The 26,642-nt window shown below is 38.8% G+C and overlaps 1 protein-coding gene across 2 annotated transcripts in view; it reads left to right on the top strand.

The window, feature by feature from the left end:
• The first annotated feature begins 12,800 nt into the window (after nt 1–12,800).
• fbn1 (fibrillin 1) overlaps nt 12,801–26,642 on the top strand; it is a 95,692-nt gene continuing 81,850 nt past the window's right edge. Inside the window, exons 1-5 of one of the 2 annotated variants that reach the window (XM_028443317.1) lie at nt 12,801–12,819; nt 15,066–15,116; nt 15,220–15,506; nt 22,407–22,489; nt 24,681–24,779. In XM_028443317.1, the coding sequence (XP_028299118.1) occupies nt 15,316–15,506; nt 22,407–22,489; nt 24,681–24,779 (373 nt within the window). In that variant the 5' untranslated portion in view covers nt 12,801–12,819; nt 15,066–15,116; nt 15,220–15,315. Of the gene's footprint in view, nt 12,820–15,036; nt 15,117–15,219; nt 15,507–22,406; nt 22,490–24,680; nt 24,780–26,642 lie in introns of those variants that run through there. The other variant, XM_028443316.1, reaches the window with a different exon arrangement.

Raw genomic sequence — 26,642 nt, forward strand, 5'->3', positions numbered from 1 at the left:
TGCTGCGGCGCTTGTGGCCACTAGGGGCACTTGACATGAAAGTTATGGGTCTAGCGCCCCTAGTGGCCAAATGTTACACTGTGTGCCTTTAACGCAAGTTATTTTCCTAACCATAACCCATAACGTTTACCACTGACTCTGTCCGACTCCTCAACGATTGTTGAAAGTTTCATGCCCACCAGTACGAAAAAGAATTTGTGTTATGCAGCACAAAAAATATAGCAAAATTGTGTTGCGACGTACAAAAGAATTGATTAAATTTCATGACGAAATTTAGAGAAATAGGGTTGACACTGACAGTACGTAGATACTGGACCCGATGCACTGCTGTATCACTGCAAAGTACGATGGCTGTCTCAATGGCTGTAAAGTCATGCAAAAAATGTATTTTTTGTTTTCAAATAAATGTGCACATAGTTTTTAAACTTTATGTTATATACAAGACGAGTAGAGGTACTTTTTAAATTCATTTTTTAATATAAAATCTTAAATATCTAAGTTGAAACGTTCAAATAATAAATATGTAAGGCCTTCCTGCATCCAAAACGTTTTAAAACCCCTTCTTTAGAGTTTTCCCCTCAGCGCGTGTACTATACACACGCTCTCTCATCACTTTTATCATTTATGGTTACTGGAATAAATCCACACGTCTACAAAGGCCAGATTAGGAGTTTTTGTATATTTTCCAGTCATTTTATGTATGTGATTTGGTATATTTTGCACTTGTGTGTGTTTTTTTGTTGTTGTCATTTTTGTGTTGTTAAGGGTATTTTGTCAATTTTCCTGTGTTTTGGAATTTATTTGGTGTTTTTGTTGTCATTTTGTATATTTTGTTGTTTTGTGTGTTTTTAGAGTCATTAATGTATTTTTTTCTCAATCATTTGATGTATTTTCATTATATGTTTATGTTATTAGAGCCATTTTGTAAATGTCTGTGTGTTTTGGAATTTATTTGCAGTTGTATTATTATTATTATTTTTTGTCATTATGTATGATTTTTCATCATTTTGTGACTTGTTGTTCTAAGTGCTCGTGTGTTTTTGGAGTCATTTTGTGTATTTCGCTGTCATTTAGTTTTGTGTGTGTTTTTATAAGGAAAAGACTAGAAATAAAATAAAAAATACCAAATACTAATGCCTGCATGTGGCCCCCCGGGGCCCATGTCTGTTCTAGGCGGCTCAAAAGAATAGGGAAAATTGTTTATTCCTAACTATAACATGGGATTCTGCATTCTTGAATGGTAAATAAACAAACAGTATCATTAAAATGGATGGACAGATGGAAGTCCGACTCATGCTGTACATTCGGCCATCACTATAGATGTAACAAGTTGTGGTTGTAGATATTCTGAACATGAATGGTGGATTATTGTTCTTGGCAGAGATCTGTATTCCCTGAGTGCTATTTAGCTTGTTCTAATTTAATGGGATTGTTGGCACTTCTTTAAAATAAATAAATCACAAAAACGCAGAGACGATACCGCCAAGATTTCACCTAACACTGTAAACAAATTACCAATGCTGTGTACTCGGTGCCTATTTTTAGCTATAAATGTGTCCAAATATTTACACAAGAACAATATTTCATACCATTACTTACACATTATTGTCAAACAAAAATGATGCTACATTATCTAGGAGCCCTGAGGGATTTGTTTGTATTTAATCAATAACCTAATCAATTATAAGTAGTGAGGTCAGCATGTTGTTTCATAGTTTACTTTGGAATACAATTTCATGCCATTACTTTATATTTATATACAAAATCAATTTCCATTTCTGGTACCCATTAGATCAGTGGTTCTCAAACATTTTTGGCTCAAGTACCTCCTTTCTCTAGCTTTTCAATGCAAGTACCGACTACATTTTGCTCAGAATACTGTGGAAAAAACAATTATAGAGCATAACGATGGGATGAATGAGTGATAACTCACATTTAAAAGAATTTCCTTTTGTAAATAAGTGAATGTAACAGTATTTAGTGCTTCCTGAATAGATTTATTTCTATAGCTTATATAATCTCTTGATATGAGACTAAGACTGACTCTTGTATTTTAGGTTCATGTTCTAATCAAGATCATTTCTATCATCATTTTGTGTATGTTGTTGTTGTTTCTGTTCTTTTTATTATTCAGTATATTTTTCTCTTGTGTGTGTTTTTGTTTGTCGTTGTTGTGTGGTGTTGGTATTATTTAAATTATTTTCTCTCAGAATGTTTTTGGTGTTGTTTGGCTGATTCTTATGTCGTTTGGTTCGTTTCTCTGTTGTTGTCGGGATCTTGTGTATGTTTCTCTCATTCATTGTGTTTTTATAGTCTTTGTTGTTTAGTGTGTCTGTGTCTCTTTTAGTGTGTGTGCTTTTAGTGTTTTTTGTCTGTTGTTTTTATTATTCAGTATATTTTTCTCTTATTTTGTGTGTTTTTGTTGTTTTGTGAGTTGCTGGTAATATTTAGAATGATTATCTCTCTTTCTCAAGTAGTAGTGCCATCGCCTACCCATAGACGTACACATACCCCCATTTGAGAAACACTGCATTAGATTATACATGTATTATGTCCCTAAATTACCATTTAAACCTTCTCAAAACTTTTCTAATTACATTAAAAATGGGCCATAGTGATACTGTGTATGGTCAGTCACATGACAGACTCAGGAACAGGAAATGATAAACATTCATGTAATCTTAGGATTCTGTGGCTTTGGTTCACATCCACAGCATTAAAAAGCCTGATCTCTTTGAATTGAAAACACTCACTCACACATGCACACCGAGCACATGACAAAGCATTCCCAGACCCCAAAGACCCCTTAATGGAACAATTAAAGTCATAAAAAAGCGCATGGAGTACGAGGGCATGAAATTGGTCCTTGTTTCAATGTTATCAGAGTCACACAGAGTTCAGATGTGGAAGGAAACCGAGCACGACTTGGCCACTGGCTCATGGGCTTTTGCTGCAGCACTCACAGCACCAGCCAAAATCTACAAGTATGTGTTCGTGCGGAAACAGCTCGGAGCAGGGGACATGGGAGTCACGTGAGGGACGCAACAAAACGCCCTCCAACAGTGACACAAGCAGGTTTCCTTGTGTCCTGGTTCTGCTTCCTGTCTGAACTCTGCACAGAAACAAGCGTCTGATAAATGAGGAAACAGAGAGTGTCTGCTGGATGGAGTCAGAAAGGCCAGCGCGTACATGTGGTGGAGCCTTTCTGCTCCCTGGCCCCCAGCGCCATGGCTTCAGCTCGTCTCTGAAGGGTGTGTGTGTGTAGATGACGGTTGGCGGGCCTTTCTGGGCGGTTATGTGAAGTCACATGCAGAACACAGATTGTCTTAAAACAAGACATGATCCCAAAACTCTCCAACTTTCCCCTTTCCCTTTATTGGTAACCATTGGAAAGTAGGTCAATGTCCGATCATGTCATTAGCATCTGCTACAGCTGTGTGTGTGATATAGTGATGGGAGTGGGTGGGGGATTCCTGAATTCTTGCACGAGGCTGCAGACAGATGTGAGAGACTTGAAACTAAACTTTTTTCTTTTTTTTTTAACGATTTGAATCCAAACTGTTCTACTGGCTGACTTGAAATGGTCACTTTTTGGTAACGCTTGGAAGTTTTACACATAAAGGCTGACATTTATGTATAAACACATTCATTATTATGACACCTGTCATTAGCATGAATGAGGTGTCATGTAGGCTGTCATTAAGTGTCGTTCTTACCCTAACCCCTAATACTAATCCATTTGATATTATATAGCACTTTATCGTAGACACTCAAAGCGCTTCACAGTATTGAGGCATTATTCTTTCACTCCACACTTAGTGGTGGTAAGCTACTATTGTAGCCACAGCTACCCTGGGGCAGACTGACGGAAGCGAGGCTGCCATAGTGCGGCATCGGTTCCTCTGACCACCACATTCATACTAGGCAATGTGGGTGAAGTGTCTTGCCCATAGACCATACCTGTCAAGTATCCCGTTTTGGCCGGGAAACTCACGTACTTCACCCCTCTTTCCCGCCATCTTCCTGTATTAGTATTTTCCCATAAATATCCCGTATTTTAATGTAATAATAATTAAAAGATGCCTTACTAAACTGAACACCGTCACTAGCCTCACGAGAACTGCCACCTGAAGTGGCCTGGCTTGGTGTAAATATGTTGTAAAATGTGACAGAGAGTTTATCTTCCTAAAGAGCAGCAGGATGGGACACAGTTACACGTTCTGTTAGATTAATAACTGAGATTTTAACGTCTATCACAGCGGAAGGAACCACGTAAGTCACCATGAAAAATCAGCCAATCACAAGCGTCACAAATATACACAGCTTTTAAAAAGTGTTAAAGAATGTAAAGTCTGTAATAAATGTGTCTAATAAGTCATTAGTGAATACCAGAGAACCACATGAGTGAGCATCAGAAATAATAAGAAAATATGTAATAAAAATAAAATGTTAATGTCTTACATAAAGACAAACAATGTGAAATTAACAGTAAATATACAACGTGTTGACTTGTATATAAACTGTAAGTATATTAAATAAACACATGTGCTTCATATACACATTTATGTTTTTATTTAGGCTGTTTTATAATTCAGGAATTAGGGCTGGGCGATATATTGAGATTCAAGGTGTATTGAGTTTTCTATTTTAGTGATATAGAAAACTATATTATTTCATATATATATATATATTATAGCTTATTATGTATCAAAATACTGGTTTTAGAAGTCACTGCTTTTACTTCTCAAAACAACATGTAAAGCTCAGTTAGATTAATTTCTGGTGCTCATATTGATCAGCTGTTTGTTAATAAATGTCCCTGTGTGGCATTTTGCATCAACAAATTTAACCCAGAATTGTCTTTTTGGTCAGACTTTATTTGATAAAATTATCTAGATTTATATCGTGTATCACCATTTTGCCTTATTTTCAAATCCAAAACTTGACAGGTATGGTGGTGGGTATGTTACAGGGGTCAGAGGTCACTACTGTGTCTGTGTGTAGATGTAATGAGGGTGTGGTTGGTTGAATGGTAGGGGTCAGAAGTGGGAGATGAGATGAGATCATGGCTGTAAAGACGCCCTCGTATACAGTAGTGGAGTCTCAGGCCAAAGCGCTACATTTCCCTCCTCTTCTGCTTTCTTTTGATCTCACAACAGTTAACGTCGTCATCCTCCTCAGCTGGCCTGTCTTTTCTAAAAACTGTGTAGCTAAACACTTGAGATGAATTAATAGTCTGACATTAAAGCGTCTCATTATTGCAGCAGAGGTGGATTTCTTCTCGTGTCTGTTTGGGTGACGTGTTTATGGCTTTCTGCAGCTGTGAGTGTCTCTTGCAGATGGTGGCGGCAAAGCACCGGCTGGAAAACTAGAGAGGGAACGTTTTCCATCCCTAAGATGGTCAGATTTGTGCGGGGGGGGGGGGTGGGGCACCGACTCGGCATAAATCACAAGTATAATGGAGATGCGTAAGGAGTTGGGCCAGCCTTGGTACTCCATGTGTGCCCAAACCAGACCCTGAATAAATGTGTGAACGGCAGCACAGCACGTCGACATCACGTCACAGCTCAGCTCACACAGCCGACCAAAACAACAATGAACGTTATGTATATATGACAATAAATTATTCTTGACAAATGAAAAGACTCTTCCCTTGTGTCAGCTGGGTTACATTACAGCCCCTCATCCCCCCTCGTCTGGATAAAGCAGGATATAATGAAGCATATCCTGCCAATATATAGAAACATATAATGTTTCTATATATTGGCAGTGCTTGTGTTCGAAACCCACTTTTGTTGTGAACAAATTTCTGGTTGGCTGCATTCATTCATTCTGTCATTCTGGAGTTTTTTGTTTTAACTTTCCTTCCCCACTGGGGGTGTTTTAACTCAAAGTCATTTTTAATGTTTGGAACAAAAAAAAAAGTTTATAGAGAGGATGATTAAATAACATCCAGGCTGATAACACTATTTATTAAACTCAGTGTCAACCTTTGTTTATGTGCACCAAGTGGTACGTCATTTAACAGCATACACAGCACACAAGACTGGATAAACACAAACATGACATTCATTTCTCATCTTTTGCAATGATTGGTAAAATATATATCTGAGAGGAAACCACAGAGTGATAAAAAGTCTCAAGAAACGTTTCTTTTTGGTGATTTGACAACATACTGTTTCAATGTTTAATCTGCAATTCTACAAGCAAAGAGAAAATGGCTTCAAGATGAGCATTTATTGCCTTAATACAGAGAGATTACTGTACATAGAAACACAATGCTTCCTGCATAATCAGCACTGACAGTAGAAATTAGGGCTGGTACGATATGCTTTAGTACCGATTCAATTTGAGCACGATACTTGGGTGCCGAGTTGGTTTATATTGTGATTCTGAAATATTTTAATGTGATTAATCCAAATTGTGACAATTATCACAATTTTGATTTTCTTACCAAAAATAAAAGTTGAATCAACAAACATAGTTTAAAAAAAAAAAACCCAATGCACATTAGTTAATTTGGTCGATCTTGTATTTATTTCAACTGCACACGAAAGCGTAGATCAAACAAGAGCACTCGGGCGGATTCACTAAAGGTATTAAAACGTGTGCAAACGTCACTCCAGGGAATCAGGACTGCGCGTATTCAGCGCGTCAGAATGTGCTCTCAATCTATTTAGCGCGTTTCCGTCCGATGAATATGTAAAGTAGGCAGATCTCATATGGAGCAAAACGTTCATTTAAATAGGGTGGTCTCCACTACTTCTGCACGTGCACTACTCATTGCTGCAATCTTAGTGAATTCCTCACAGCAGGTGAGGAAACTGCGTCACCAAAGGATTTAGGGACGTAACTGGTTTACCACCCTTTATTTCAGATCTTAGTGAATCCGCCCCAGAGAGCCCAAACCTCCGCCTAGCGCCAAATATTCTGTTTGTCAGATATTGCCGGTTATCAATGATCCTGGTCATGGTATTGTGACCATTCACACTTTTAAGGCTTGGAAGAAATTTCTATCCCCATTAATAACAATACAGTTGGTCCAAATGTATGGGCAACCATTTATTAAAAAAATTGTGATGAAATGTGCAATCCAGATCTGATTCAAATGAAACTCTGTGGAGTAATTGAGGAAGAAACTTGGCCTATCTGAGTCAAATTTCATAAAGATCTGTCAATTACAAACCGAGATATGAAATATTGCTAATGATAAGTCACATTATAGTAGTTAACTGTACCTTCGGTAATTGATCATCCAGCCAAGTCTCATGGTGATCGTCAAACTGTGGCGAATATTATATGATTTATTTTTTTGTACCACTTGGCACAAAATGTTTTCGTGCTGCATGATACGATTTATTTTCGCAAATTTTGTGACGAGCTGCTGGGAAATAATTGCAAACTGATGAATATAAATGTGATTTATAACCTGAAAAGGTGCAATCGAATGAAATAACATTCAAATGAAAGTCATCAGTTTGAAAGTCGTGTCCAATAGCAGGAAAAAAAAAAAATAGGATATGAAGGATATTCTATTAAAATAGAAACATTCCTTTTCGTGATAGTGTCACATTTCCCCGTGAGATTGTGCTACATAATCAGAGAGCTGTAACTTAAATACATTTATTTCAATACTCAAGCCTTTGTAAATAACAGCTCCATTAACCCTATATTGTTCTGCAGAGTTTTACTCAGTGTTTAAAAAAAAAAACATATTATCCACAATCACATCTAGGAGTGTTTGATTTGTCCTTACTGTAACGTTTCTGTTCTCCTTTAAAAAGCTGTTTTCGTGTTAAACCTCATGTTTTTGGGTGACGTCAGAAAAAAAAAAAAACTAGATCATAGACACAGGACATAATGAGTCATGGCAGTTTATGTTGAGCGGCTGTCTAATCTGGTGTAAAAACACAAATCATAAAAACTATATACACTGTAAGTCAGGCACTGTGAAATGTGTTTGTGCGCATGTGTGTGAACGATGTGCAAGAGAAACAAACAGGGAAGAGACGGGGAGCCTGATTTCAACTGCAGCTCATTTTCTTGAAATATTTCACATGAATATTGGCAGCAGTTGGGCTGCAGAAGACAAAAGGAAATGAACCATGGCTGCTGTAGCCAAAGACAACACACAGTGTGAGAAAGTATGGCTACAGTTACTGTCCACAGCAAGAAACAATCAGTATCTAAAAAGTTGCTTTATGGTTTCAGAAGCCCTTCGGAAAGAAAGTAGGAGGTTAAAGAAAATATTTGCAATTCAGCAGAATTAGACTTTAATTAAGTTTTATCAATAAATAATAGCACAAAGATGTCCAGAAGAGGACATTTCCCTCCAAAAAAGCTCCAATTTTGGCGACATTGGTGTGGGGTGGTGGTGCCTGGCTGGGGGTGCTTGAGTTAGCCTGCTTATCCGCCTGTGCTGGTCCTGGTGTGTGCCCGGGCTTCTCTCCTGCGCGGCCGCTCCCTTTTGCGGTAGGGCGGGCCGCTCTGGGCCGGCGGCGGGGATCGCCCCCCGGGCCGCTGGGGGCTGACTTTAGCAATAACTACAGCTTATTTCGCAGGCGGCATCAATAAAAGGTGATCTGGGGTACTCGGCCAGTGTGCCTGGGGGCCGGCGGGGTGACTTGCAGGGTCTCCTTGGTGCCCTAGGTGGCTGGGGATGTGGCCGTCGTCCTTGGGCGGGTTGCTGCCTCTGCTTCTATTCCAGGTCCTTCTGCTGGCTCTGGGCCTGCCGGCGGGCGCCCATCGGCTGCCCGTTTAGCGCGGCTCTGAGTGTGGGCCTTGGCTCCACTGTTGGGGTCTCGGGCGGGGGGCTCTCTGGTTCCTCCCTTCTGAGGGTTGGGTGTGGGTGGGGGTTGGGCGGTGGATGTTAGCGGGGGGCCTTGGGGTTGGGGGTTGGGGTCGGTGGACGTGGTGCGCTGGGTCCTTGGCTCCTTTGGGCTTTCTCGAGTGTGTATGTGGGGGGCTGTGGCTGCCTCTTGGGATCTTGGGGGCGTCTGGGGGACTGCTCGGCCGTTGGGGGTGGCCTAAGGCTCCCTGGCCCCTGCTCTTTCTGCTGGCCTGCATTTTTGGGCACGGGGCGGTGCTTTGGTTTGCAGTGGCGGTTCTTGCACAAACATTGGTCTACGATGCACAGGCACGCCTTGGGCTGTGGGATTAACTCGTACTCGGCTTAATCTTAGACACGTTGATCCCAAATACCTGTTTTAGGTATTACCACTCACTCCTTCCTTGTGTGCACAGCCACCACCATTATAGCTAAGCATCACACTGGTCACCAGACTGGCTTGATTACACAACATAATAAGCACAATATGCACAACTACAACTTCACATCTCACTCTCACTTTAAAATAATCAACTCTTCCCCACCCTTTCTATTTCTTACTTTGTGTCTCTCCTCCCTGTCCTCCTTAAAAAAACTTCAAATCCTATTTGGATAAATCTTAAGCATAGGTTTCATGATGGGTATTATGTGCTTTGTAAAAGGCTTTTGTGAATGTACAAGATAATACATTCAAAAGAGAAAAGCAAACGGGAGGAAAATCTTTACCTTGAACTCCAGGGAGAGTAAATATTCCACATAACGTCAACTCACTCCCTGCACTTAAACACGTTCCAAACTTTGTGCTCACTCTCACATTCAACATTTGGCTCTCAGCTCCACCCAGGTCACATTTATGTTGCAGAGGTTGATCTAAACTATGCCAGAGAGCAAGTCAAGGCTCCCAGACAGCTGGTGAGAGGCCGTTTTCCTGCCAAAACAACCGGTCCACTCCACAGTCACCATTTCTATGCTGTGTTTCTGACCCAGACCTCAACGACCCAATCCCCATGCAAGACTTTCTGCTCATACAGTATGTACAGTACCACACACTTACCAAGTGTACCAATCACAAGCCCTAATGTGTTTCAAATGCAATCTGCAGTTGTTTAGGGAACACCCATTAATCAATGGTTAACAGGTGTTCCCTAAACTAAAATGTTACCTCTTTAACTTCTCCAAAATGTAATGGAGTCTTCCATGGCACAAGGTCTATCTTTGGTTTAAATTTAGTCAAACTCCATTAAGTACTCTTGACGTAATCCTGCTAAAAGACAAACAAATAAGTAAACGCTGGTGAAAATATTACCTCCTTGGTGGAGTTTAAAATATGTGTGACTTATACTCTGGACATTCTTACATACTTACTTTGGGTATGAACTTTTCAACTCAATAGGAATCAAAAAAACCTTTACAATCTGGTGTGTAGTAGACTACGTGGACCATTTTATGATGTTTTAATATTGCAATATCTTGTCACACTAAATAGGTGTTCCCTAAACTAAAGTGTTACCGTTAAAGAATATTAGAGTGATTCTAAATCAGTTGATAAAGAAATCAAAAATTCCTATCTCTCATCATTGGCAAAATTAAAAAAATTCTCATCTCAGTTCACAATTGACCGATCTGTATGAAATTAGACAGTTATGTTGGGTTGGTTCCTTTATTACCTTTATTGGGAAATTTCTTCTAAGCCTTTAAAGTGAGAATGTCCATGGTACCATGATGAGGATAACTGTTCCAGATAACTGCCAATATCTGCCAAAGAGGATATTTGGTGCTTGGCTGAGGTTTGCAGTTTTCTGAATGCTTTTCTTTTTTCTTTTCCTTTCCAAAATTATTGTACATCCTTATCTTGAGCCCATTAACAACGATCATATTGTATCATGAACTCATTTTATACAATCTATCTGTTCTCAATTCTTTTGTTCAGAGTCTATCGTGAACACTCGAGTCTCTCCCAGCTTACAGTACATGAAAGGATGAATACGCCTTGCACAGGTTGCAAGTCTGTTACAATTTAAACATCTGAAATGACTTATACCATCCGTCCATCCATCCACCAACCATAAAGTGGATTGATTGCGTGATGACTTATGGAAGATCATTTAAACTCACTCTGTCCTGCATGTTTTAGTTCATCCTGCTCCACCAGGCTTGTTGTCAGACTTTTCAATGAGCACCTTCAGATCTACATTGATTTGTAACAAAGTAAGAGTAAAAACATGCTCGACTGAGCCCTGCATAAATTATGTAGGAGTCGGTGACTCCCGTGTATAGGTTTGTGTCATCTGCATATAGAATTCAGTAAAACTAACATTCACAGCCCACGGGTGATGGTTTTTTACATTTTTATGGCAGTGTAAAGTTTCTCCTTTGCTTTTTCGTTATGCAATCAGTTGTGAGATGTGACGAAATATTTAAAACACAGAGCGAGGTTGACCAAACAAAGCCAGGAAGGACTTAACTAAAGTGAAAGTGAAGAGATTCTACATTAGAAAACTTCAGAAGGAACAGTGGGAACCTATGGGGGCTTGCTCAGTGGGTGCACCCTAAAGTTTGGTTGTATTGAGGCAGATGAGATTTCTTGGCTGTTGCTTCAAGAGTAAATGTGATGATCTTGACAGGGCAGAGGCCTTCCAAAGGGCAGGACTTTCCAAAGTGAGAGGGAAAACACTCCGGAGCAGTGCTGTGGAGACTGTATATGAGGTGGTGGGCAAACATCCAATGGGATATGTTCGCAATCTGGTGTAGGTGCGTGCCTCAACCTGAGTGCAAGAGAATGGGAAACAAAAGCAGGAGAAGCTGAGTTAACAGTGCACAGAAATTGGTCACAATGGTAACAACTGACAGGTGAAAGGAGCTGCATTGAATATCTCTATTTAAATTCCCATGCCATGCATTAGTGTACTGTATATTTAGCAGAGGGTGAAAAGTCCACATGTGAGGTGGAGAGAAAATGTGCATAATTCTAATGGGATTTCATGTAAAAGAAGGTTTGTGATGTTCTACATGTACAATGTTAAAGCACCTTTCCAATCGTTGGTAAGTGCAATTGATCATAAATGCTGAAATGTCAAGTTTTTGGCACCTATCCTCAAGGATCTTCTCAAGTTCATGTTTTGTCAAGAAGCTTGTGTGTGTGTGTGTGTGTGTGTGTGTGTGTGTGTGTGTGTGTGTGTGTGTGTGTGTGTGTGTGTGTGCGCGCGCGAGAGCGTCCATTAATCATACAGTAAGCACTGAGTAAATATTAGAATGAGAATAAATATAATAGATGTTCTCTCCTTTTCATTAGGCCTGTTGTGTGACTTTTTAAAGGTACAAAGTCAAAAACCTGTATCACAAAAATATATACATGTACCCAATAGATTTACATGCATATCAGACTTAGAAAGTATGTATACTTTGCATTGTCATGACTTCCTACAGTATAGGCCAGGGTCGTCAAACGTATTTTAGTTCAGGGGCCAAATACGCACAGCTTAATCTGAAGTGGGCCACAGATTCTATGTGGGCAAATAAGTAATTCCAACACTACTGTGCCCTAGTTTGCACTTCTACATATACATAAAATACTAAATATGTAGGAAACCGACAATATCCAAACAATAAGTGATAGATATCAGTCCCAACAGGATCTTGACTTTAAATTTCCCAGATTTTGTGACAAACGTCTAATAAATTAAGGGAAATGTTATGTAATAATAATTTGAGTTTCATTTACACAACTCCTTCATGTTTTCTTTGTCATTTTTACTTTATCCCGCAGGCCGAAATTGGATTCTCCAAAGAACTGGCACCCGGGCCACGAGTTTGAAACAAGTGCTATAGGCGGACTATGCAATTGCATAGCGCTCAGTGATTCACTAGGGGGTGCCTAAAGTTTAGTCCTCTGTCTCATTTTCTCTGTAGGGTGGCTGGGCTCAGCCTAGGGAGTGTGCTGAGCATGTCCAACTGGCAAGAGACCCCAAGGACGCCCAAGGACACTCTGAAGGGTATATACTGTATATTGTCATGCAGGAATGCCTTTGGATCTGGTAGAAGTGACTGGGGAGAGTACCATATGGGCTACTCTGCTGAGGATTCTGCCCATGAGACCCAAATCTGAATAAGCAGCAGACTACAAGTGAACAAACAAACAAATAAATGATGCACTATAATGTGGGGCAGTGGTGGCCTTGTGGTCAAGGAAGCAAGCTTGTAACAGGAGGGTCACCGGTCTGAATCCATTTTGGGCCATCACTGTGGGACCATGAGCAAGTCCCTTAACCCTAACTACTTCCAGGACTCTCTTGAAAAAGAGATTACTGGTTAAATAAAGGATATTATTATTATTTATTTTTTTAAATCTTCCCCATCTTTATCCCGACTATGCATCATATTAAATGTAAAGTACATGAATACAATAAAATGATATTATACCAGGGTTTTCGCCAGCGCTGTTGAGCGTAGGGGCCCAGATGTTGTAATCTTGTTCCCCTATGGAGCGATAGCACCCCAGATGCCGCCTGTGTGCATCCTCCGCTTAAGTAAATGCAATTACCGGCCACGAGTATGGTCGAGGACAATCCGGACTCCGCTTTATGCAGAGTACGCTCGAGTATGTTCGAGCCTTAAACAGTGCTTCAACCAGACGTAGGGTGTAGCGGCACATTAAGATGCTTGTCATAATTATAACACTCAACGGATCATTGTACATGCACGCACACAGATGTGAATATGCGTTGAAACGTGTACGGGCTTAAAGAGACATCGGTTTTCATTGGGGTCGGACAGGTTTGGACCGTGTTCTGGGACCGAGTAAGGTCTATTTTTCGGCCCAAATAAAGCTCTACTGTGAGCATCCTACGCTTTGTAACCCATAGTCACCGTTCAATATAAACAGTGTGCTTCATAATCTAAAAAAAGACAATCAACTAAATAATAATGTGTGGGGTCAGTGGCGTGTCCTTATCAGTCCCAATATTACTGCGGATATAATATATATATGTATATATATAAAATGAAACGTTATTTCTTGTCTATATAGTGTCAGGGAGAATTTATTAGTGGAGTGCCTCTACTAGGCATGAATAACTCTCTAACTACATCCATCATGACCCCTCACCAATTGATTTGATTTGAGTTCATTTTATTTCGAACATGAACCCAACGGCAGTGTGTTTACCACAATGAAAATTATAATAAAAATAACAGTAATTTTCAGTCAAACAAAGCAAAGTGAGAATAAATGGTTACACGATCCTGCACTTGCAGCCAGCGCAGCTCCTCGCTTCAGCAGGCCGTGAAACTCAACGAGTTGGATGAGTCGCTGGTGGGCGGGGCTTCACTTCATACGCACGAATGATGCGAATGGGGACATTTTTTGATCCTGCGGACCCTGTGGTGCATTTCGTACGGTAGATGCTTGCCGCAGAAGACGCGTTTGGTGTGAACAGAGCATTAGTCACGTGTCCTAAACTGGCCGATGACTGACCCGTCACGTGACCTAAACTGGCCGATGACTGACCCGTCACATGACCAAAACTGGCCAAATAGGGGCGCTGCGTACGGATAGAATATCGGTATATTGATACGGCAACCGTACGGATTGCCACTGCCAAAAAAGTTTGAGAACCACTGGTGTAGACTACGATTACCTATGAGAATTCATATTTGGACTTTGAGATGCATTGTTTGCAAAGGTAATGAAATAAAGACCATTAAGGTGAACTTAAAGCTCTGAGAAAGTTCACCTGTTATTTTCTTTCATGTTGATACCAACAGGTTGATGATGTCAAAGCTGAAGGTTGTGGACATGAGTTGTAATCGTTGAAATGGAGCTTATTCTTTCCTTTTTTATGGCAGAGGGCAGAGCAGGAAAGGAGAGAGAAAGAAAAGGAAAAAGGGGGTTTAGGGGAAAGATAAGCAGAGCAGGGATGAGGACAGATCTTTACTACTACTACTACTACTACTACTACTACTACTACTACTACTACTACTACTACTGCTGCTGCTGCTACTACTACTGCTGCTGCTGCTGAGGGACTTTTTACCCCCTCATCTCCCGGAATGCATCCGCTGCTCTGAAATACTTGAGCACATTTGACACACAACCCAGTGCGCCAGGGCAGAGTTACAATGCGCATCTTTTTGTAGCGACATTTTTCCACTGACTTTTCCCAATTTTTTTTTTTTTTTTTTTTTTTCCCTTCAGTTTTTTTTTTCCCCCCCAAACTTTTGTTTATTTTTTTCCCACCAGCTGTACCTGCAAGTAAGTAGGACGCGGTTCTTGTTCGGATCAAGATACAAGGTAAAGCAACGCCAATCATTGTTAGTTTAATGTAACTATTGATGACCAAAGCATAATTAGGTTAATTCATAAACACTGGTGGTGTTGTGTGCTGGTGTTCCAGCCTACGGAGGTCCGCTCCCCGGGCTCGGACACCAGTTCTCTGGGCTTGAAGCGCACCGAGCTCCGGGACTCTAGACCAGACACTTGCCGGTGGACAATGCGGGGCAGTGAGCGCTCAGGACGGCCACTGCAGTGGGCTGTGACCCTGGTGGTCCTCCTGTCCTTCAGTGTCCAGCTGGGAGACCCAGCAGAGGTGGTGGACAGCGGGGACACGGAGGGAGGAAACAAGCAGAGCGACAGCAGAGCCAGCCGGGCCAAGAGGAGAGGAGGGACGGACGGACTGAGAGGGTACAGACACACACACCACCGTCAGTGGAAAATAACTCTTTATTATCATCATCATCATCAGTGTAGATACTTTTATTACAGTAATTATTGCTGACCCACAACCTAAATCTGCTACAACAAAAATTAATTACTAAATAAATTCCCTTTTAGTCACATTTGTTATATTCCTGCAAACTTAACTTTTAAACTTCACTTTTTAAAGCTGGTTTTGACCTAATTTTCCAGGCACTCCCTCTCACTTCCTTTCCAATTTTCGCCTCTCTTTTTGTTGTGTTTATGTTTTTTAAACAAGCTATAGTTTTTCTTAAAAACATTAAATTAGTGCTTCAATAGCCGATATGTAATTTATCACAAGTTATCCCAACAATCATTTGACCAATTGTTTCATTTTCGTTACATTTCATAGAAAATGATCTTCTTCCTATTTTACTATAGCTACTAACAAAAAACTTTCAACTAATCGTATAACATGTGACATTTGTAAAATGTTACAATTATGTCATTTTTTAAAAATACACCTTGCATTTAAAAATAAATAAATAAATAATATTATATCATATCATACCACTAACCAGACACCAAATCTGCTACACTTAAAAACATTTAAAGATGGTGAATTCATCCTAAACCTTTATCACCTGCAACAGTATTTACTTACTAACTACAGCTGTCATATGCATTCATATTTGTGAGTTTGAATCCTGGAAGGTAAATCAGATTATAGATGAAGTTCATTGGTGACTAAAGCTTGAGGGCCCCCCACGTGGTCCATGTGGCCTACCTGGTGCCCGCGGGCACCGTGTTGATAACCAGTGCTATAGCTGCATTAAACTGTTTCCAGATACTGGCTAATAGAAAAAGAAAAGGCATGAATATGAACTGAATTTATGAAAATCCATGGTTGTTTTCCTTGTTTCTTTCCACTATTTTATGTTCCTACCTATGCATTTGGATAGTGTGCCACTTAATGTTATATTTATAGTGTTTAAAAGACCAATGTTTCTTTAAGTGTGTACATTTAATCCTAAACATCTTGAAAGCTACTTGAATCTACTGGACTTGAACTATAAAGCGTGGGTTATTATGGTACCCAATGTCAACTAGCTCCAACAATGTTCTATCTAGAGCAGGGGTTCCCAAACTTTTCAGTCCCGTACCCCTTCAGACATTAACCCTGAAGCCATGTACCCCCTACTCCTGCACACTTAATGAAACACAATAATGTAATGTCATGTAAAATGTAGCCCTACAGTGAATTTTACCTATCCTGTTTAGGGATTATATATGATAGAAAATGAATAATAATCTGTAAGCCCACAAGAAAACATCTTATTCAGACTTTGCATTTGATTTATTTAATTGTGCTTTTTTGATGAGATTGTTTCTCTGTCACCGCTAGAGGGCAGTCTTACAGAGGTCAATGTGTAATTTGTGGCAATGCATGGAGGCTCCTGGCTGCTGCTATATTTATATTCGAGTTTCCAATGTTGTCACGCTGTTTTAATTTTTTTTTTTTTTTTTCGCATACCCCATGACAATTTGCGTACCCCACTTTGTGAACCTAGAATCTATAGGATAAGCAGGTATCAAACTAGACCAACAATAAAGTTTCAACAGCAACAACTGTTAAAGATAGAAGTTATGTATTTAAATAGTTATGCTATAAGAAAAACTGTAATCTGTCATCCTGCAGTTTGACATTTTACATCTTTTCTAGCAAATAATACACTGAGCTATCAATGTTTAGTAATATAATTTTAACACTTTAAATTATACTACTCTAAAATTTGACAAGAATCACTAATGCCGAGACGGTTATTGAAATCCATAGTTTACAGTTACTGTATCTACCTAAAACGTCGTGCTTGTACTTATATTAGGGTTACTTATTGATATTCATTTTAGAATAGCTTTTGACACGCCATCTTTCTATTGATAACGTTATTTTTTATTTTGTAGAGTTTTGATTAGATTGGGATGGCTTTTCCACCATCAGAGTAATAATTTTCTTTGTTTTTGCATTATGGATTTAGGATTTTCTAGCTGTACATGGTACAAAACCTTTCTTACTGTAACACAGTGGTTAGGTTTTTTGGGGATAAGTCTATATAATCACAGTCGTGTTTTTGGCTGAATGCTGATGAGTTAGTCCCATCAATTTCCCAGTTTCTCTGCATATATTTCATTCAAATGAGCATCTTTTTTTTGGGTGTTTAGTTCTGGCAGCAGGTGGATGTTCTTATTCTCACACTGAAGGTCCGTAAACATGTGTGTCCCTGTTATTTATGTAGGTTTTGTAATGGGGGCAGACCTTTGAACCACCAGTGACATTTTCTGTGAAAGGAAGTTTGAAGCAAAGTTTGGTAATTAAATACTGGCAGGAATATCACATTCCTGCTGACAGCAATAATAAATTACATCCAAACAAAGGAGGCTATTAGTCGTGTGTGGCTGTGGAGGGAGAGAGAGAGAGAGAGAGACTGATCCCTATGCTAGCTGAAAAACACCACACCCCAGTTATGGATAAATCACATCTGCAGCTGTACTCAGTAGGTCACTGCTGGAGAGATTTTGTGTGTGCACGTGAGAGAGTAATATAAAAAAAAAGGGAGCACTTGGAGAGAAAGACAGACAGTAAAGGTGCCATAAGAAAAAGAAGTAACGTCTATGTCCTGCAATGACAGCAAACAGCTGACGAGGGTCACACAATGGACAGTTTAATAATGGTTCTCCACAGGAAAATCCATTAGGCATTCTTTAAGTTAATCTGTCTGTCAGCGTCTGTCTTCAGAGGCAGGAAGTGCACACAGGCCACACGCTGCCAAGGTTTTCTACTTCCAACGAGCTTCACTATTCACCACATGGATCTTACTTTAGTAAAACAGTGACTCCCTATTCTATCCACTTGCTAATGGTGATCAGTCTACTCTCACACCTGCAGGGTGACCCAGCTGTTGGTTCTTTTGTTGCTTTTCTCAGTTGATCTGAAATGCACGCAGAGCTTTGCTTAGCATAGGGGAAAATCATTTTTGCTTTGTAAAATTACAATCATGATTTGATGGCGATTTTTCCATTCAGATCATTTAGACTAGTGTTTCTCAAATGGGGGTTAGGGTACCCCTCGGGCAGCGGTCTGCAACCTTTATTTTCAAAGGAGCCATTTTACCTCATCTCACCGAGATTAAAGTTCTTCCGGAGCCAAAAAAAACCCTTCTCAATGTTCTAATAATTGATGTCAATCGTAGGGCTACAAAAATATTTTGAAATTTGATAACACATGATCATGTCGTTCAACACAAAGGCTACTAATTGCTATTTTCTTGCAACATATCAAGCATGCATATTAAACCGGCATACTGGCAGTTAATTTAATATTTCCCCATGCAAATAAAATCTTTATTTCCAGAATAGTCTTTATTGGTTTAGTTATCTTACCAGGGATTTAAAATGTAAGGTTAGCCACAGGTGCAAGGAAAGTTGATGTTTTAGGAGATGGAGGTAGAAGTTATTGCACAATGCAATTTATTTTTAGGTTGACAAATTGTTATCTCATGATTTTATTTGGTGTCATTGTAATTTATCATTAATGCCCTCTGTAAGGAATAACAAAACATTATTACAATTTATTTTTATAGATATTTTGAACCATTGCAAAAGAGTCAAAGAGCCACATGAGGCTCCAGAGTCAATGATTGCAGACCCCTGCTCTAGGGGTACGAGATGGCCCTGCAGGGTGTTCTTGGGAGAGAGAGAGTGGAAAATTAGCAAACCATGAAAAATATGGGGAATTTAAAACGTGTGTTTTTAGTTTAAATTGATAATGATAATCATGATGAAAATGATCTTGATTAGAACATGAACTGAAAATATAAAAGTCAGTCTTGGTTCCACACCAGGTGGAGATGACCTGAAATGTAAATAATCTATTCAGGAGGCACTAAATACTATATATTTTTTTCCACTTATTTACAAAGTTAGATTCTTTAAAATGTGTGTTAACCCTCATTCATTCCATCATTATGCGAACAGAGGGGGTACTTGGATTCAGAAATAAAAGAAATGGGGTACTTGAGACAAAAAAGTTTGAGAACAACTGATTTAGACTATTTTCAAGTCATTTACCAGTAAAACAAATCAATTCACCTACTCAAAATCATCGCCCTAAATGGTGAACCATGGAACAAAAGATCATTTAAGTCAGGGTACTTTTCAAACATTTTTAAAAATGTATGTAAGCAATTTATCAAACTGGTTCCAAATACTATTAACATCAAACAAAAAAGCTGAAATGCTAAACTTCAAGTTCTTTTAGTCACACCCAGCCTTTTTACTTTGTTTAACAAAAATGCTGTAGCAACACTTTTGATTTTTTTTTTTTGTTTGAGGTAGCACACCCATATTAATAAAATCCTTCTTCAAGCAGTCTTTTGAACCCCCCATTTCCCACAATCATATCCTTTACAAGATAAAATGTTACTGCTTTGGTTACATTAGGCCTGGGTGATATGAACCAATACTCATATGTCAATATTTTTCCTGAAAATGGTGATAGGAGACCTAAACTCGATTTATTTTGGTTTTTTTCAACACAGTTTTAAAAGAAACACAATAATGGGTCATGGAGTAAAATGCCATAAAGACCCACAGCAGGGTGCAGTGCTTTTCAATCTGGTTCCAAAGTGGCCACAAGATGACTTTAATGGTTCATTGGAGATCATGTTTTGAGCTAAGGAAGACTAACATATCATTTTAGTTATTCCATGAAACACCACAGCTGTTACAGTGAGAGGAAAAGTAGACTGCTTTATTAGAGCCAACACGGACCACATCAGTAAAATCAAGCTGAGTAATTCACCACCAACTCCTGATGGATTTTCACCATTAAACCTGAAATTTAAAAATTCTATTAATCCATACACCCGAAACAGGTCACCAGGGTTAACACACAAGATACAGAAACCTACACATTTACTGAAATATCCAATTATGTGACTCCAATCAACCCGATTGTTTTGAAATGGTTTCTCTCAGACACCCCAAAGCCACACCCTATCCAGCCTATCCATCCCTCCACAAATGTCTCAGAAAATAATACTATTTCTATATAATAATATATAATAATAATACTATTACTATTAGAAGTGTAACTATTCATTTTTAGCAACAATTTGATTCATTGTTGCAGATTCGATTCTAGAACTATATTGGTAGATTGAGAACGATTTCATCCAAACAATTCGGTGCATGACTTGAAATCGATTCAATAACTTTTCAGTTACTTAATAATAATAATAATAATAATTCGACCAGTGTGACTGTGAAATAAATACCTCAATACTAGAGCTGAGTGAAAAACTCAATTTAATCGATCTTGAATTGATTTCATTGAAATTTTCCAAAATCGATTTTAAAAAATTTTTTTTCACTCTTAACCCCCGTAGCCTCGCGCTTTAGTCTGGCTTTAGCAAAGTCAAGTACTGCGCTTGCTCAACGTGAGAGTGCATTTAATTCAGTGCAAACATTGCAATCGACGCTCCGTTGAGTAAGATGCCCCAACTTAGGTCAGAAGTTTGGAACCATCGTATTCATATACCAAAAAAGGTATTAATTGAAATCAAATTCAGGAAATTGGCCATGATACCCAGCTTTACTGAATATTGTACAGTACATGTGAAATTTCTTGTAAGGGAATCGTCTATAAATTAATAATGGACATAAAAAAACACGTAATCATCATTTAATGGCAAATGTATTCACATTTTATTTGAATAAAGTCCAACCAACACTTTAGTTTGAATTAACAGGATATTAAATTTTCTGCTTTCATTTTCAATGCTCATAACGTTTTTAATAAAAATATATATTTGGTTTACCTCACTCTTCTTCCTGATTTAAAAAAATAAATATTAAAGGCATTCTGGAGGATGTTATTTTGGCTTCATATTTCGGGTGGATCATCAAGACTATTGGTCATCTTAATCGTCAATCATTCTGGTGGAATGTTTACGTAAAGCTGTCACACGCTAGCTAGTTTTTGCTTGCTGTGCATGCGCACTTTTCACTTACCGGTGGCGAGTCTGACATAATGGGAAAAGTGCAAATCTTCTTTTGGAAAGTAAGCTTGTATGAGTGATGCCGACATTAACTTGTAAACAGAGCTGTGCATGAGGAAAACTGGGCTCGTGCACGCTCTCTCGCACATGTTTAATAGGCGTTCACTCTTGGGAGCAAGTAGAGTGTCCCGTGTCTTTCTGGCTTTATTTGAGCCCTGACCCTAACCCTGACCCTAACCCAGGAACTGGCAGTGACAGAACTATAGTCAGGTTTGTCTGAGGTCCGGATCCGGAACTATAGACACTTGGTATAAAAAATGAAGTGCAACCAAGATCTGTTCAGGTTAAATGAGCAGTGGTCAAACCTGCTACTTTTCGTTTTTAAATTAATAATGAGCCTCAGGGTTCTGCAGAGCTAACGCTAACGAGCCATCATTCAGAAGACCAATTTGCCGAGCACAGATAGATGTAGTTGGATTGTAGGAATATAAATTGATTCATCGATATAATTGATGAATCGTTTCTCAGTTCAGGCACACGATGTATTCTCAGGAGTTGATATTCTCAGATTGAGTACCACTCCACTACCCTATGAATACAGATACGTGCTCATGTTTATGTGATGGGTTTGGGAGGAGCTGTGTGTAAATCAGATGGATTTTAACAGTCAAAGAGCAATGACCTCATCCAGCTCCAACCTGCAATCAGCAGAGAGCGACAGATGCACCAACGACAGACGACACACTGAAAAGACATTAGTGGCAGATAATGGCTTTTACAAATGAAATAGAAATATACTATTTGGACACTTTTTGTGACCGTTACAATGCATCTTTTTCCTCCACAGACCAAATGTTTGTGGACCACGTAACAACGCCTACTGCTGCCCAGGCTGGAAGACTCTCACTGGTGGAAACCAGTGCATTGTTCGTGAGTCAGAAATTTATTCCTCTCAAAATGCATTTAATTGTGCACACTTCATCACTTATTTTCATTGTTGTATAACATTATTTGCACCAATTCATCATCCATCCATCCATCCATCCATCCATCATGAGGGTTGGGTAACATAGCTTCTAAAGCAGGTCAGCTCAGACCTTCCTTTCTGCTACAAGAATGTCCTGCTCCTCAAGGGGAATCCCAGAGTGTTTTTAGTTCAAGTGAGATTAATAATCCCCCATATGTGTCAAACTCATGGCTCGGGGCCAAATCTGGCCCATTGGAGCATTCAATTCAGCCCACAGAAGAAAGTAAAAATTAGAGAGAAAACATGAATCATTGTGTAAATGAAAATCAACAAAAGTTTTCCCAGTGCTTATATTGCATGATTGCAGTCATTTTTAATGTTAAACAGTTGAAAAAACTGCAAATTCTTAATATTTCCCTTAATTAAATAGAAATTGGTCACAAAATCTAAGACATGTAAAGTGAAGATCCTGTTGGGACTGATCTATCACTTATTGCTTGGATATTGTCAGTTTCTTACATATTTTTGTATTTTATGTATACATAGAAGTGCAAACTAGGGCACAATAATGTTGAAATTACCCATTTTCCCACATAAAGTCTGTGGCCCACGTGAGATCAAACTGCTCCTTATTTGGCCCCTGAACTAAAATGAGTTTGACACCACTGCTCCAGCTGGTTCTGGGTCCATCCAAAGGTGGTCTGCTCCTCCATCTCCCTAGAAAGGGCTCATGGGGGTTCAATCCCAAGCCACAACCACCTTAATAGGCTACTTTTCACATGACGTAGCAGAAGCTTTACTTGAGCTCCCAGCGGATTTCCTATCTCCTCACCCTATCTCAACCACTCGACACAGGAAGTTCAATTCCGCTGCTTGTATCCATTATATTGTTCTTGTGGTCATTACCTAAAGTCTAAGACCATACGTTGATGTAAACGCCAACTGATCAGTCAATCAAGGACCTTTTTGTGAAAAAAACTCCTTTACATTGTCATTAGTTTCTTAAAACAATGTGTAAACTAAAGATATAATCAGAAATGTTTCAATCAATTCAATTTTGCACTAGTTCAGGCTCTTATTTTCATCAAGAATACTAACAAACAACAGGCAATGTTTTACTGTGAAGCTTTAAATACTGATGCACTTTATTCTAAAAAAATAAATTATGAACATAACACAGAAAAAATCCTCTTTTTTACTATACTGGCAATGTGGTAGTCTCTCGTTGCTGTTATTTTGTTGCATAACATTTTTTGTGCACGTAGCGAAAGCTCCATTTATATGAATAAAATAAATTGACAACCACTGATTTCACCCCTATTTTAAAATAAAAAATCTAAGAAGTTTTTTACAAGCTCATGCTGAATTTCAATGAGAATTCTTTGGGTTCATGTTGTGACCAAAGGAAGGTGTAGGTTCATAGGTTCTCAACTCCCTGAGGTTAGAACCTATGCCTTTTTCAGATATAAACCTCTAAAGCAGGGGTTTTCAACTGGTCTCACCCTGGAACCCACATTTTGCATCATTAAATCGCGACCCACTTTTTTCAGAATCAAATTTAATTTTTTCAAAAAAAGCTGTTGAAAACACACATAAAAAAACATAAATCTATATATTTTTCTGTGCATCACGCATTTCACAGCATTCAAAAATAGTTTCTTTCAAAATAAAAGGCAAGTCCAACATGAGAGACTTTAAGTATTTATTTCTTTTTGACCGGCTGTCCCCGACCCACCTAGTCTAGGTCCGTGACCCACTTTTGGGTCCCGACCCACCAGTTGAGAATCGCTGCTGAAGTATTCCAGCTCACCTGGAAGAAGCTGGACTGAGTTTGTAGTTGGTGGGAAACATCTGAGAACACACACTAGTATGTGGGAGTAGTTAATGTTGATTTTAGCACTGCATCAGTGCCAAAGTGACAATTCTAATGGAACCACGGCAAAGGTTAAAAGGAGTTTTTAAATATTATGGATGAGGTATTGATTATGACAAAAGTTTGACCCTAAAAAACGCAAGAAGCTGTTTTAGATGGACAACAAAGATTCCCATGGTCTCATGTGTAGTTAGTTATGTAGCATCTTACAGTGATACAGTATGTTTTTTCATGATGTTGTTTAATGTGTGCGTGTGTGTGTGTGTTTTTGTTGTTTTTAGCGATCTGCCTGAGTTCATGTGGTGATGGTTTCTGCTCCAGACCAAACATGTGCACGTGCCCCACAGGACAGATCTCCCCATCCTGTGGATCTAAATCAGGTCAGCCTGCACTTTATTTTCTTTATCTTTTTAAACACTTTTTAAACTTTATACATAGATGGATAACTGGTTCTTGGTTCAATATTGTAATGGTGGGATTTTTGCATTGTGTGGGGTCAGATGACAAAAGCCATGCAGTTGTTTATTAATATTTTTATTTATTTTTTGTTTGTTATGAATTGTTGTTTGAATTGCACATGTAAGATATGTAGGCTCGTGTGTGTAGCTGCTTAGCAGTGTAGCTTGGCAAGCGAACATTAGCGTGTCATTATTGTTTGTGCAGAGAAGAGACATCTACTGTATGGAGAAGTTCAAAGGACATTAAAAGTGACTGTATTGGAGGTCTTTTTAAATCCATTGTGATCACATTCGTTAATATTTACATGGCTGCTCCATTTGTATAATTAGTCAAAGCTTCATTATTTTGTATTTAGTAATAGGTGGATATTTGACATTTCTGTCTGTCAGCTTCCTGTATCCGGTTGATGCTAAAGTGAGGCTTGAAAATGAAACAGTAATTCTGATGACTGATTTATGATTAGAATAATGTTTATTTTGTTGCCTTTTATATAGTGAGTTGCCATATTTAATGTGATTGTTGATTACTTTGATCATCGGTTAATAATAACACTACTGCATGTTGACACGTACTGTTTATGGTCCTAATGTTTGTTGTTCAGGGCTTTAAACTAAATAAGTGCAACACATTGATTCCAGTGGTCATTGGTTTCCTTTGTGTGATTTGCTGACTTTGATTCATCACTGAGGAGACACCTTTTGTCTCCGTGTGCAAATCCCTGTAGTGTCCACTAATAAGTCGGTGTGCAGAGGATGTTTTCAGATTAAATGCACACAGTATTTTAAAGACAATGTTTTGACCTTGTTGTACTGTACATGTTGTGATTAGATTAAACTGTTTCAGAAAAACCTCACGTAAGAGAATAGTCATCTAGTTCAGTTTTTCTCAAATGGGGGTACGCGTAACCCTGGGGGTACGCACTGGCATTACATGAGAAAGAGAGAGAGGAAAATTAACAAATGAAAGCGTTAAAAATATAGTGTTTTATTATGTTTATTTTTAGGTAAAAATTATAATCATACTAAATATTATCAGCAACTCACAAAAACGCACAAAATAAGAGAAAAATATACTGAATGATATAAACAACAACAAAATACACCAAATGACACCAAAAAGCGAGAGAAAAAACCATTACTATTATAAGAAACACACAAGACCATGACAAAATATACAAAAATAACAGAGAAACAAAAACATGCAAAATAAGAAAAAAAAATATACTGAATAATAAAAAGAACAAACAACAACAAAATACATAAATTGGCACAAAATAACGCACACAAAATGATGATAGAAAGGATTTTGATTAGAACATGAACTGAAAATACAAGAGTCACTCTTGGTTCCACACCATGCAGGAAATGATAAAAATGATCAATATAAATACTGAATACTGTTTCATTCCACTTATTTACAAAATGAGATTCTCTAAAATGTGTTGTCACTCATTTAGTCCATCATGATGCTCTAAAGTTCTCATTTTTTCACAGAACTCTAAATAAAACGTTCTAATCTGATAAAGAGGGTGCATGGATTCCAAAGTTAAAGAAAGGGGTTGATACTTGATACAAAAAAAAGTTTGAGAACTGATCTAGTTGATGAGGAAATATCAGTGTGGTCTGTTAGCAACATCTGTAGTCTTAGAGTGTGTGTGCGTGTGCGTGTGCGTGTGCGTGTGCGTGTGCGTGTGCGTGCTTTGGAAGATGTCCACCATCAACATCTTCTCCATGTTGCTCTCTCAGAGTAGCGGTACTTAAAGCCCACGTTCACTCAACTGTTTG

This window comes from Gouania willdenowi, chromosome 3, assembly GCF_900634775.1.
Source record: "Gouania willdenowi chromosome 3, fGouWil2.1, whole genome shotgun sequence".
In the NCBI taxonomy this organism is placed as follows: domain Eukaryota; kingdom Metazoa; phylum Chordata; class Actinopteri; order Blenniiformes; family Gobiesocidae; genus Gouania; species Gouania willdenowi.